At 38.3% G+C, this 15,379-nt stretch overlaps 1 protein-coding gene across 1 annotated transcript in view; it reads left to right on the forward strand.

Annotated features, from left to right (window-relative positions):
* The first annotated feature begins 5,412 nt into the window (after positions 1-5,412).
* ephb3a (eph receptor B3a) overlaps positions 5,413-15,379 on the forward strand; it is a 32,528-nt gene continuing 22,561 nt past the window's right edge. Inside the window, exons 1-4 of the mRNA XM_058752710.1 lie at positions 5,413-5,965; positions 9,812-9,876; positions 11,728-12,012; positions 13,646-14,033. Coding sequence (XP_058608693.1) covers positions 5,902-5,965; positions 9,812-9,876; positions 11,728-12,012; positions 13,646-14,033 — 802 coding nt within the window. The 5' untranslated portion in view covers positions 5,413-5,901. The remainder of the gene's footprint in view (positions 5,966-9,811; positions 9,877-11,727; positions 12,013-13,645; positions 14,034-15,379) is intronic.

Consider the following 15,379-nt stretch of genomic DNA (forward strand, 5'->3'; position numbering starts at 1 on the left):
TGAAAGAAGATCAGATTTCAGTGCTTTTCTGAAGTTTCACCCAGATGTGGGTTCACTGGCAGGCTCAAAATGGATGTCAGTCTGTCTTTATGGGAAACAACTCTGTAAACAATTTACACGTAAACAATTACAGGCAAATTGAAGGAGCCCACCCCTTTGTCGAGGGGACTAGAGTTTCAAATATGCACATGGAAGTCATGAAGACCATTACATGGTTTGTTTTTGTATGCCATGGTCCAAATATCGTATGTCGGCTTGTGCTTCTGCTGGAGTCTGTGTTATGGTGAAGCCAGTTTTTATTTCCCTGGATAGTTTGTGAGTGTGTGGCAGTCATATAGAACAGCTTCGGTAAATATTCCCAACCCAGCCCCCCGGTAAGCTGGTTTTCATTCACACTGTTATCTGAGCCCACTCCCAAAAGACACATAGTCAAGTGATGCCAGACCCTGCTTAGTGTTTGATCTACAGCTTTAATTGATTGAAAACTACGATGGTGCCTTTGAGGGAGACTCGCAAAGGCAACGTTAAAATAGGTTCAAGGATAGAAGGAGACACGGATTTGGATCATTTAGTATTTATACCAGCTGTTGCCAATTCGGTGAAAATGTCTCAAAACAATGCAGTCTCACACTGAATAAATAGCAAATGGGAACACAGAAGGCAGGAAAATTGATCAACGGCACTGAATCGCATCTTAAGTTTAGTACCAACCGTGATGTCAGTTATTGAGTTGCACCTGTTCAGTACTGGGATTTGGTTTAATAAACCGACTGTATGTTTAAAAAGAAAAAAGAAAAAGAGAAGGGCCTGTGCCAGTTACTACTGCTTGGGGATTTGGTTATAATGAAATCTTCCGTAAAAATCGTTTTTGGGTGATATTAAAATTAAAAAAGGCAGCTGTGAATCTGTGAAGAATGGAAAAAGGAAATCTTTGAGCACTGCAATAGGAAAATGCTTCAAGGCTGTCTCGGTACTCACTGTTTATAGCAAAACAACAGAAAAAAACTAATCAGTCTTAGGGACAATTATTATTATTAGTTCAGAAAGATATTGGTTGGTTAATTTATAATGTTGTTATTGGACAATGTACAGAGAAACTTTGTACTCAGCTGGAACAACAAATCAAATCTATCAAAAATTAAGCAATTGGTTTTGTGCCATGTGAAATTCAATCATCTCAATAAGCATGAAACTGCTTTTAAATGTCAGTGCAGATTCAATTGCTTCCATTTTAGTAATTGGTCTAGTACATTCACTATGATTTATTTTGCAGTGTCTCTACCATTCAAAAGTTTGAGGTCAGTTAGAGTTTTTAAAGAAATAAATACTATTATTCAATAAGGATGCATTAAACTGATCAGAAGTGACAGTAAAGACTATAACATTGATACACACACACACACACACACACACACACACACATATATATATATATATATATATATATATATATATATATATATATCAAATAAATGCTGTTCTTTTGAACTTTATATTCATCAAATAAATTATTAAGGTTACCACAGAAATATTAAGCAGCAAAACGGTTTTCAAAATTAATTTAAGAAATGCTTCTTGAGCACCAAATTATTGTGAATGACTTCTGAAGAATCATGTGGCACTGAAGACTGGAGTAATGATGCTGAACATTCAGCTTTGCACCACAGGAATAAATAAAAAATTTTAATGTATTAAAGACAAAAAAAGACATTTTCAATTGTAATAATATTTCACAATATTACTGTCTGTTTTTATAAACCAGTAAATGCAGCCTTCCTGAATGGCAGTAAATGCTGCCTTTTTTGGAACAAGTCTTATACTGCCCCCAAACTTTTGAATGGTAATGTATCTCCAGATGTTTTATTTTCTGTCAGAGTTTTAGACAAACCCCGATTATTCACCAAAAATTCCTGTAAATTTAATGTAAATGTGAAGACTGCTGTGAGAAGCCACAGGGATCACAAAACTCAAACCGTAATCCCACTTGAACTAAGCGAAACTTCATTCAAATTCCCGCACAGGGTAGATTAGTGGAAATACAGTGTAAAAAAAGTGTTAAAACCCAAACATAATTTCCTCTCCACAAGGACCTACTTAATCAATGCTACGGACAAGTGCAGACAGGGGGAACACTCTCCAAATGGAAAATGAATTCTGAGTCAGCCCACTGGAGATTAAAAAACGGGCAGCAAATGAATAATGGAGGAAAACCATGAAGCAAAAACAGCATGAAAAAATGTGCTGAATCACCATTATTCCTTATTGAGATTGTCTCCCAATGAAAAAGTATAGCTGAAAAAAAAAAATCCTAATGGAAATGTTTTCGCTTCATTTTTGTTGTCTAGTAAAGGTATCCGTTCCTAAAGTAGAAAACTGGGCGATGAAGAGATTCACATAATCTTCCCTGGTCTCATTTGTATAAAGTGTCTCAAAGTAAAAGTGCTGATTTAAGATATCCGCCAAATCTCATTCAGCAGGAGAGGACCAAAACTAATCCAAAATCACCACCCCTGCCTTGAAACCTGACAATTGTTTACTGTTGTGCGGCTCTCATGACAGTCTTCAAAGCACAGATGACAGAGGCTGCTCCAAACCGCAGAAAAGCGTGACTGAATATTTGTTTAATTAATGTAAAAGACTTGAAACCTACTCAATGACTTCCCAGTAATTAATATAACGTATACAGTCATGCGAATTTGCATATTCTAATGAATTGAATAATACTGCTTTGCAAAAATCATAAGTCCCATTAATGGAACACAGCCTTTACTAGTAGGTGAAACCATATGTGAAATGTGTAGTATGTCTGAATTTATGGATTTCATATAACAGTAGGCGAAAAGTACCCAGATGAGATTTTGATGTGTACATCTGATGGACACTTTACCATCCCATGAGGCACGAGTTCTGAATGGCAGTGACGCAACACAACTGATGCTGTAAGTCACATGACCATGACAATAAGCGCATTCAACCCCATCTCATGAGTAAACAAACTATATTAAGAGTTTTGTATAAAACCATACTTTTCTTAGAAAAAATAATCATTAAGCTTCGCCCTAAGCCCAACCCAAAACTTAATCATCAATGGGACATAAACAGATCATACAATAATGTACAAATGGGATTGTTCGAAAACATACATATGGAAAGGTATGAATGGAACATATGAATTAGCTGCCAATTTGCCAAAATACTTACGTTTAGCCATATGTTGGATTTCATTCATGTTGCACCCCTGATGTGTTGCTTGTCAGCATTTGGTTCTTGTCATTGCCTAGCCCTTAAATCATAATTGGGGTCAGTGAGGCCTTGATGATCTTCACAAAGAAAGGAAAACAAAGTGTGTGATGAGGTGTTTTGAATGGAGAGGAAGTAGGTCACAGCTATGGTCTGTTGCTTCTGTAATTATCAAATGCTTAAGCGACTGAATAAATAGCCATTATCTGGTCATAGTTTGCCAAGTTCAGAGCCGAAGAGGAGAGTGCAGTGACCTTTGTGATTGCATTTACCAGCTCTACTCCTGGTTTCTGAGAAGGTTCGATATTCCTGTGATTCGCAGGCTCAGCGGTGACAAACTGAAAGCTGTTTTCATCGCCACGCCAGTCTATTGCACCCGTGCGGCCCGAGTGGCTCTATATTTCAGCAGTGTCTTGAAAGCGAGCCACACAGGGAGAGTGCTTTATCCACCTCTGTCAGCTTACTGTATTGACTCGCCGCCTGGCCCTCCGGCACCCTCCCTCTGTTCTCCTTCATCTTTCTCTCTTCTTCCTGTCTTCTGTTCCCCAGCCAACCTCTGCCAGTGGCTAACTGTCCAAACACTAAAAAACAAGCTCCTGTTGACATCTGCCACTTGAAACAGATGTGAGGATGGCCGAGGATTTGAAGTCTTGCGTGTATTACAAGGTCTGAATTTATGTTGCACACTGCGTGATACTTTGATCAATGTCTTTCAGCATTTGCTGTGAAATCACGACTATATCAGATGATCAGACCTTACCAAATCCCTGAGATTTGAGCATTCTCTGAACCAGGTAATATTTGCATCATCAAAGATTGTCTTACCCGAAGATCGAAGCTGTTTCCCTCAAGAGTCGGAGTTGCGCTCTGTTTACTGCAAATCTCTGAATGATCTCCCCTAAATTCCCAGGATCCATGATGCAATGATTAGGTTAAAATGCTGTAGTTCTTCTGCCGAATTTTATTTCAGTGTATGAATCATATATTTTCCCAGAGATTATATCATGTTCTTTGTGGTTGTGATTACTTCAGACTGAAGTAATCACAGCACTCCTCAGCAAGTTGAGGTGTTAAGACCAAACAAAGGATTTCGCAAGGAAAAAAGGGGGGTAATTGGAACGCATTCTGAAAGTGTCTCTTAAGAAAATTCTTTTATTAGCAGCAACAAGGGAGTAAGAACATGTTTGTTTAAAAGTGTGAAATCTCAGTTTACACTTTTATAGATAATTCCATAATTAATGTTCTGTTCAAATTAATGTTATGTTCAAATGAATCAACGAAATTATTTAATCATTAAAAAAATGACAACAACTAGAAGAATCAGACATATCCTTAGGTGCTGTTCATTAAGCAATATTTTTTTTTCCAAGACAAAATTAACCAAAGGCAAAATCTAAACAAAACATATACTAAATGCATCTTTTTTTTTTTTTTTGTAATAGCTTTCTCTACGTCCTCAAGTGGTTGTGATTACTTGAAATGTAATATAGGATCAATTATACATCGTTGCATGGTAAATTATACACTGTGGCAGTCCTTACCATCACAAAAGACTATTTTTACTAGTCCTATACTGTTGTTTAATTAAACTGAATTGTTACTTAATGAGTGTTAATTGGTATTTATAATACACTTCAAAATCAGTGATTAGGCTTTCGTGAAAACATGTAGGTAATAAAAGAAACTGTGTGCTGATCTGTGTTTGTCTTTTCAAATAAGTACAAGATTGTGCATGTGAAGCCGAATAAATAAGTTACTGTAGATCAAAATTAAGAGAGTGGTAAGCTGACTGGATTATATGTAATAAAAAAACTTAAAAAAACTGTTGTGTAATAAGTAACAGATTACATTTCTGAAGTAATATTTAGCACTGTGCATGATATCACTAATGTACAGCTTTGAAGATTGTTTACAGTATCCCATAACCTTCCTGTCAACATGCAGCCCATTATTTAATCAGCAGAAAGCTGGATGATGATTTTATTATTGGTGTTGGGTGACTTACACAAATATCCTAGTGGTGGCCATTTGCCAAGTCACTCCCTTCTTAACTACAGTACACCAATTCCTGCAGTAAACAAACAGTGAGTGGCGCTGTGCATCAAAGAATACCCACACATTAGTGATTCGCCACAACTCTGGTTATGGGGATTCTGGAGCTGTTTTGCCTTATAGTGGCATATACAATAAAAGAGTTACACGTCGATTTAACACGTCTCTAAAACAAATAATGAAATGCATAAATAAAATAACATGGGGGAGTACTTGGTCTGTAAGTTATCAGCGGTATCCCGCAGGGTTTTGCTTTGGGACCAATAGAGCTTTCTCCCCCCATCCTTTCTCGCAACTGACACTCCTCCGTGCAGTCGCAGAGAATCAACAGCTTCTTTCACACTGAGGATGAGGATGATGCCACACATGTAGAAGAGCATGATAGACCGCGCTCACGAACGAGATCGTCCGTGGATTCCTTAGTGCGAACAGTTGTGAATGAAAGACGTGAAGACAACCATAGCAAGAGGAGCTGTGCATTTTTTCCCAGGCTGAAATTTCTCAAGGCGTGAATTCGCTCCTCCAGTACATGAATGCTGAGATTTAAGGAGACTTTCTGTCCTGGTGACACATAGACAAAAAGCTATTCATGTTGCAACCTCAAGCTTCATGACAATGGATTATTCGCTGTTATTATACAGCCTTTGGGTACCCGTTATTCTCGCTGTTGAGGGTAAGTGTAAAAGCTCTTTGTTACAGGGCTACTCGGTATCCAAGCTGCTGTTATATGGTCATCAGTCGGCTATTGCTTTTATTAATTCCACAGAATGTATAATAACAAAAATCTGTACCCAACTACAGCTTGTGATCTACAGATCGCTCAGACTGTTCTGGCTCGAAAACTTCGCGTTTGACGAAAACTTGAATAGTCTTGGTGCGATTTTGCCTTTTATTCGTCGGGCAGGGATGTAGATGAATATGCAAACGGCGGCAAATGTATCTACAACATTTTATGGCGTTTAAAGTGAATAAATGAAAAGAGAGAAGAGATTACGTCCGTTTAGGTGTAGCCTTTTCTGGATGACTGTCTGATTTTAGGGTTCATATAATCATTACGAGGGCTTAATGTGTCCGTTTCTGAATCATTACTGCATTTGTTTCCCATTATTTTGAATAATTCTAGTTTCCGAAGGTCGGTTTGGGGGAAAATGTTTTATTCCGTGTGGGATCCTGTATGTGGAAGCTTTACACAGACCAGTGAGGTGTTTGTGTTCTGGCATGTCCATGTATTGATACAGACGATGCTGTTTGTCCACATGCTCCGTACGTGCCTTTGTATAACAAACTGTAAAACCGTAGACTAAATCAAATCTAATAGGTGCTTTTATACATCCAAGCATCTCTTCAATTTGATTGGAAGTGTAGAGTCTTGTGAATGACGGTGTTCTGCTTTGATCGTTGCTGTATTAAAAATCCCATGTAGTTGTTAGATTTTCAGATGTGCTTTGTGCTGCTTGTGACACATGGTTTAGGACTGCTGAAAGCCCCCTGTTGCTCTGGTGTGACACATTTCACCCTAAAGGCTTTTAAGTCACCCAGATAGTGATAGCAGCATCACTTCAGTGTAATTGCCACACATGATAATTGGCTTGCATGATCACAGCTGTTCAAAGGATATACCTACTAGGTGAGAAAACAGAGTCGCCTCAAAGTAACAATGCATTTTGAAATTAAATCCAAGTCAGCTGCTATTTTGAAAACAGTGGTGAGGTGAAACGTGCCAATTTTGAGCCTAGGTGTGGTTTTGGAAAAGCTATTGATACCTTTGAGGTTTATTGATTTCACACTACACTCTTGTTAAGGACTCCAATGAATAGGTTACTCTCCCCTTCATATTTTCTAGCCCTGAAAATGTAAATAAATATATTTTTACATTTGTAAAATTTGTTGTTTGCATATTTAACAAAAAATGCGTACACGCAATTAGTCTCTCTCCTTTTAATTTAATGCTTGAGAATTATTAATTTCATATTCAAAACAAATTGCTGCTTGGCAAAAACAAGATTACAGTCTCACGGCAGGATTTTGTTTGGTATTATGCATAGCTGACTTCATTATGTACCTCGGTCATGTCCCAATAATCCTTAACTACAGTGGAGCCAGATACTCCTTCACCTTGGCCATGACTACCTCGATTCTTCATCAGTTTCAGTGTGAGAATTTCAATCGATAGTGTGTGTGTGTGTGTGTGTGAGAGAGAGTAGGTGTTTGACTCATAGGCCTAGTTTCCGAGCAGGTTTCTTAACCGACTACATTAGCTACACTTCCAATGGAGGTCAAGTGGGCCAAGCACCTAATGACAAGAGGAAAAGTGTAAGGCTGCATCCAGGGTCCCCTGTGTCAAGTCAGTCCATCTGTCAGAAGCCTTCCAGGCACTATGGTGTCTAAATAAAGAACAAACCATACGTGATTTGACCCTGTTAGTTACTGTGGTCTAAAACAGAGTGACAGTTTTTGTCATTACAGTTTTATTACAAGATAATAACACTTTCTTAATTTACATGCACAGTTTAATATTTATTTTTTGTATTCCACTGCGCCGCTTTTCCATTGTTTTTCATAGCAATGGAAACATGCACTAGACAGACACATTTTACTGCTGTGTATTGCATCTTTTGCAGTGTCTCGCACGGCACGAAAAAATTTATCTCTATACCTTGCTTTTGTTCATTCCACTACACTGCATCTCACGCTGTTAAATACAAAAACACTTTTTGTCTGAATGCCCCCTAAATCTGTGTTTAAAAGTACACAATGCATATACGAATAATCAGTACAGACCAGTAGCATACCATGCTTGTGTTGCATCCATTGCAAGTCAGTTCTGTAAACTCACAACAGCGAGTCCAATTGCAGTCAGATTAATGTGTACACATTCTGGATGAAGCCAAGCTACAATCGCATAAATAGGACTGTTAAGGTGCAGTCACATTGATGAAATGTCTGTGACCAGTTTAGCCAATACAGAATATGCATGTGGAAATCTTTCATCATCATCATCATCAAATTGCCTGTTGAAATGACTGGATTTTGAAATTACGTGAAAAATCGCTGAAAAAAATGATAAATGTGAGCACATCTTTAGTCCAATTTTGCAAAAACTGGATTTGTATGACTTCATTTGGACTAGAGGTCCATTCTTATCAAGAACCATAACTATAAAGATGACTAACGTTTCGTCCATGTCAACGCACAATAATATTCTGTTTATTCTAATGGCGCAATTCAGTTATGTCGTGTGCCAACTGAAATGCTCAAACTCTTTAAAGTCAGGTGGATTCTGTTTGGCTGTTAATAGTTTATCATTTATCAGCTAAAAAAAAAAAACATGTTTCCAATGATATTGTTCCTCTGTGTTGTTATCATTGTGATGCGAACTTCCTATTCTCATTGAATTAGAGTGATTATTAAAACTTTATAGTGTTAGTTATTGTTATAGCCATCATCATCGGTGAGAACATTCCTTAAAGTATTTACAGTTAAACTGAAATCAAATATTGCATGTTAACATACTTATTCTAATAAAACAAATAAGCACTATTCTTATTTTACTCCTTACAACTGCCACTAAAGGTTGTTTGTTTTTTCTTTATAGTCTTAGATTCTGATAATAGTGGAGTAACAAAAGATTTTAAAGAATAATGAGGCGTTTTGTACATCTGCTGACTGTACAAAACAAAGTTTCAAAGAACATCCTGTACACTCATTTGTGCAAAACAGACTGCGATGAGCTGCTTTGTGTAAAAATAAGTATCATGACGTTGTTTTCCACAATGCAGCCAAATGCACAGATGCAAAGAGCCTTAAGGAAAGGCTGAATGCGGTCATAAGGAATTGATCAAAGCATCAAAAGAACTTCCCTCCAATTTTATGAATATTTCACGCAGCGGCGAGATGCCCTTATAGCTATTTCATCACACAATTAACTCTCTCTGTGATTTACAGCGCTGTAAAAGCGAGGTGTACAATCCACATAAACGCCATGTGTACGTTTGCCATATGCGTATTTGTCGGGGCCTTAATCAGCTAAGTTGATGTTCTGCTCTAAATATTCCACGGATTTGCTCGCAGATGTGTGTGTGTCACATTAATTTGAAGTGAGCGCTCGGCTTCATCGAACACTGACTTACAAAGTGAATAAAACATTCGTATGTGCGGTTAATTTGCGGAAGCTGGCTCATGCAGTTTTGCTCCACTGATCGGAGTGTATTTAGAGAACAGCGAGCGCCTGCGATGCAGAATGTCACTGTGCTGCGAGCATCCCTGCGGTACGCAACAGGATCTGTTCTCAGATCAGCCACAGGCCAGAGCTGGAGTGGGTAGATAAATGCGGATCACATTATTAGTGTGCGGAGTGAAAACAGTGATTAGGCCTTCCGCAGACTATGCAGGGAATTCAAATGAATGAAGTGCTTTGATATGTACCCTTTTAAATTACAGTTTTTAGCGCGCTGATGCTCTGTTGTGTTTGGAATGGAGGCTACTGTTGTTGGAGTCTCATTGATTGCTTGTTTTGCAGAGACTCTTATGGACAGCAGGTGGGCTACTACAGAGCTGGCGTGGACCACCTATCCAGAAAGCGGGGTGAGTTATAGCGGTTTCCTCTTTGTAATTGTCCAAAAGGGTGGATATCAATCAACCCATGCATTGACGAGACAAATGAAAGGTGGCCATTAACAAGCACGATCACTCACAACCTCTCTGTTTGCAAGCAGTAGTTTATTTTACACTTGTGACTGGTGAAGAAATTAACCACAGCGGGTCTGACCTTAAGCCTGACACCCCCACCCAAATCCACTCGCTCCCGTAGTATGATTTGTCTTTGGAATGTGCATGCGAAGTCAGTCAATGGAAATGATGGGTTGCCATGGCAACAATCTTAAGCAGCTCAGCCCTTTCCGCAGGCTGCCGCTCGATGTCTGGCATCTCAAAAGCCATGCATCATCATAAGTAATGTGTTCCTTCACACCTGGAGATAAACACATGCTACCCCTCGCTGCGATGCCTCTTAATTGTGTTGTGAGAAGTTCAGGCAACCCAAATGTCACCTTTGAGAAAGCATTTCTATTTACCCTAACCACCGACATGAATTTAATTGAGCATTTGAGTCGTTCATTATTCCTACTTCCATTTAGTGCTGCTTTGAGGCACAACTTAAAGGTATTGTCTTAGTAATGACCAATAGATCCAGATCATTTTAGGATTTTTAGGTTTTGTGTGACACTGAGTCTTATAGGATATAACCAGACATGATGCAACACTTTTCCAATGATCATTTCTCAGTCCATAGTAAACAAGAAATTGTGGCATGATTTCAAAGTCAATCTGAAAATATGTAATGTTTATATACAGGTCAATGATGAATAATGTCTTTATACCATTTTCAAGAAAATTTCAAATGGTATGACTCTAAAATTGGCATGTGCCAAGGAAAAAAGTAATATTTTCTTAACTTGGAATACATGTGAGTGTACAAATCTCAATTGTTAATTTCATTTCAGTAATTTAAGGCAAAAAGGTAAACCTTTTTATATTTACAAATATGAATTATTCATTCAGATGTACTTTTTTGAGAGTCGCACCACTTTTTACAACCAGAACCTTTCCTTAAAAAGGTCAAATTATCTGACTTTTGAAGAGACTCATTGACGTTGACATACATTTTTGAAGGTCCTCTCCATGATATAATTTTCTGTTTTATGTTGATTTTATTTTTCTTTATGTTTCTGCATGTTGATTGCACAAAAATGTCCCTAAGGAATAATAATACAAGATTATGTCAAACAATTTAAAAAGGTTCTCTTTTCAAGAAAATGCAAATATTGATTGATTGATTGATTGATTGATTGATTGATTGATTGATTGATTGATTGATTGATTGATTGATTGATTGATTGATTGATTGATTGATTGATTGATTGTTCATTATGTCAGGACAGTTGTATCATCCTGACATGTTTGACTTATATAATATCAAAATAAATTTAATTCAGAAACTACAACATGGTCACCATAAAAAAAAAAGATGCATTCAAGTCATTGAACTGCATTTATTTTTGCACAAATGAATAGATCCAGACACACACAAAAAGTGCTATGTCACTGACATATACAATTATGTGGAGAAATATGAACTGTCCTGTCATGGCCACAGCTTATTGAGAGAAAAACCCAAGTTAACAGTGAAGATTTTATAATATATAGCTTTATTGCACCTGGTCGGGACACTGTTACATTCTTTATATATAAAAACTTTATATAAAGAAAGATTTCACTACATAAAGAGTGAGGAAGGTCATAAGTTACAGCATCACTGAGTCCCATGGTTTGCTAGTTTCATTGGAATCAAACAACTCAATAAGCCATTTTTCAATTGAACATTTCATTTCAAGAAATCATTGTGCAGTCAGTGACAGTATTTTATGCTCTTCTCAGTGGGAGGAAGTGAGTGGATATGATGACCACTTGAGCCCCATCAGGACATACCAGGTCTGTAATGTACTGGAGCCCAATCAGAACAACTGGCTCCGGACAGACTTCATCCCTCGTCGAGGAGTACTTAGAGTCTATGTGGAGCTCAAGTTCTCAGTGCGGGACTGTGGCAGTATTCCCAATATTCCCGGGTCCTGTAAGGAGACCTTTAATCTGTTCTACTATGAATCGGATGGAGACATGGCCACAGCAAGCAGCCCACCATGGAGGGAGAACCCCTACGTAAAGGTCAGCTGGAATGATCTTCTTTTAATTTAAGACTTTACATGATGATACATTTTACAATGTTGTGGTGAATTGTGCTGTCTTAACTATTTAATTGGAAATATAACAAATATTTAAAGAGACTGTTATGATTTACTCATGTCGTTCCAAACCTGTTTGACTTTCTCCTTCTATATAACACAAAAGAATATATTATATCAGTGTATTTTCGTCTGTTTAATGAACGTCAGTGGTATCAGATGCGGTCACGTTTTTAATGGGTGAAATCCCAACGGACCAACGGAAACGGAAAGCTGCTTAACTTCTGTGGTTCATACCTTGCTACGCTATTGACGATAGACAATGGACCAATGAAATTTCACCAAAATTTGTGACCTTTAGACCTTTAGAATGACTTGGGGCCCTATGCATTGCGCCGGGAACAACGCAAGTGTTTTTTGCTAGTTTCAGCCCGACGCAGTTATCATTTTCATGTCCTGCACCACGTTGTTTAAATAGCAAATGCATTTGTGCCGATTTGTGCGCTCATGTGCATGCTGGTCTGGAAACGAGGTGCGTTCAGGCGCATTGTTGGCATGTTGCTATTTTGAGGCAACTGAAATAGACTGCGCCATTGTCCAACTAAAACCTGATCTAAAGTCAAAGGCGCGGTATTTTTTAAAATTTTAATTGATTTATTTGTTATTTAAAGAGCGCGTTAGTAATATGCCGCTATAGGCGGGTCCACAATGCGCGTACACTCTACTTATTACACACACAGGGACACGTAGCAGCACACAAACATGCCAAAAAGATTTTTATTGTGTAGGCTACATAAATATAAAAATGCCTACATGTTAGGGCTGTGCAAATAATCAAATTCGTGATTAGTAGTAAATCTCCATCACATGCTTTCAAATGGAGCAGCATTTACTACACAGAGCTGTAGTTCACTGACAAGCTACGCAATATCGCGTTCATTATCGCAGGCAATACATCAGCGATAATGAACGCGATATTGCCTAGCTTGTCAGGGAACTACGGCTCTGTGTAGTAAATGTCACTCCATTTGAAAGCACGTGATGGAGATTTACTACTAATCACAGAACCGGATTTACTGACAAGATGTGCATGATAATCGAATTTGATTATTTGCACAGCCCTACTACATGTCATAATGGATAGTCATTGCATGCATCAGAATTAGGCTACCTATTTGCTTGCGCACGTGTTGCCCTGTTTCGTCTCTGGAGACGCGTTGAGTCTTTGCGCTTGGAAATTCCGCCGTGTAAATAGCGAATCCGCCATGCCGCGAGCACAACTGGCTCTTAAAGGAAATGGGAGATGAGACTCTGATTGGTTCAGTGCATGTTATGCCCAAAACACACCCATTACTCATTAAGAGAATAGGGACAACCCTTTTAGACCGCCGACCATTTTTCCCGTCATTAATCTAACAAAAGTGGATTCGGACACGTCCTAAGTGCACCTGCGCCTTTCGCTTTAGACCATGTGCTTAGATTGTTAAAATAGGGCCCTTGGTGAGAAAATGATGACAGAATTACAGAGATAAAGGTTCACAGTCCATAGAAAGGTTATCCTAACACTCGGTGATTGGACAAAAATGTCTTAAGTTCTCTATTGTCTTTTGTCCCAGGTGGACACCATAGCCCCTGACGAGAGCTTCTCATTGCTGGAGTCTGGAATCGTCAACACCAAAGTACGGAGCTTCGGTCCTCTTTCCAAAGCTGGTTTCTACCTGGCTTTCCAGGACCTGGGTGCCTGCATGTCCCTCATCTCGGCCAGGGTTTTCTTTAAAAAGTGCTCCACCACCATTGCCAACTTCGCTGTCTTCCCTGAGACAGCCACTGGTGCCGAGGCCACCTCTCTGGTCATCGCCGCCGGAGCCTGTGTGCCAAACGCCATAGAGGAATCGGTCCCTCTAAAGCTGTACTGTAACGGAGATGGAGAATGGATGGTTCCCGTGGGAGCGTGCACCTGCATGCCAGGCTTTGAGCCGGCTAAGAAAGATACTCAGTGCCAGGGTAAGTGTTTGGCTTTTTAAATCAGAGGAAAGCGGATTCTGGTTAAAGCTTTTGAGTGTTTGCTGGCAGATGCTACAATACGGATTATAAAATTTGTCTGAAGCAATGCAAAGGTTACTTGCAGGTCAGAGCAGTTTTATATCCTTGTCACTGGCAAAGCTAATTTTTTGCACACACATATCTCACACTGAATAACATAACTACATTTTTCACATTAAGTAGCTTCTTATTGACATTCAAAGAATTTCTTTGGTAAGTTTTTTTCATAATGTGAACTAATTTTACATTTAGTGGATTGCTATTTTTATGTTAAAAATGAGTTTGTATTAACACATGGCTCCAAATAGATTTAAATTTTTCATGTTTCTGTAAGTAAATTTGTAGAGTGTTATGTATCTTATAGTAAAATAGTAAACAGTTTAAATTGAAATAGTATTTCACAATTTTACTATTTTTGCTGCATTTTTATCAAATAAATGCAATCTCAATAATAATTAGAGACTTTAAAATTAAAAAAAAAAAAATTTAAAACTAATCAGCCTCAAACTTTTGAATTACAAATTCAGATTAGATTTTATACAAATCTACACCACAACAGTAATATGCAAAGAAAAGACAAATTTAAAAACACAATATTGTCTGCGTTATACCTTCAAATATCCCCAAAAGACAGTTTTGCAAATTTGTCCACACCAAAGTCAGCTCACAACACATATACAATTACATGAATAGTTCACCCAAAATGAAAATTAGTTTTCTGTTTTACATTTAATAAATGTAAATGGGAATCCTTGTGTGAGTAGTCTTATTGACTGCTTTTATGAAACTTTTATGGTGCTTCTTTTGTTCACTTACATTAAATGAATAGCCAACACATTTTTCAGCATTTCTCTATTTGAATTCCATAAAAGAAAGAAAGTTGTATGCCTTTGGCACAAGTAGTGTTATAATACTATTATCTAATTGGATTTCTCTTTGCATTCTGGGGTTAAAGGCCAAAACGGCTAATAGGATTTTTAGGTGAATATGAAAAGATCAGAATTTAGGAGCTCAACAAGACTAGTATCGCCTGCCAGTCCGAAATCTGGAGTCTCGAACAGTGAGAACAATGCGAGGATTCGCCCGTACTGATCCACAGTCTCCCCGCAGACCTTATCTGGGCTCAGCACAGAAGAGAGAGAGTCTCAGTAATGGGTGGAGGACTGCAGTGGTGTAAGAGAACAAAGCTGCCAACAGCGGCAGCCCACAGCTTCCACTGACACATCTGATAGGGTCCTAACAGAGCGATATACCAGAGACGGATAGTTCTGCAGAAGGCGAGACCAATTCTCCGACGCGAGTCTGGG

This window comes from Onychostoma macrolepis, chromosome 02 (assembly GCF_012432095.1).
Source record: "Onychostoma macrolepis isolate SWU-2019 chromosome 02, ASM1243209v1, whole genome shotgun sequence".
Lineage (NCBI taxonomy): Eukaryota > Metazoa > Chordata > Actinopteri > Cypriniformes > Cyprinidae > Onychostoma > Onychostoma macrolepis.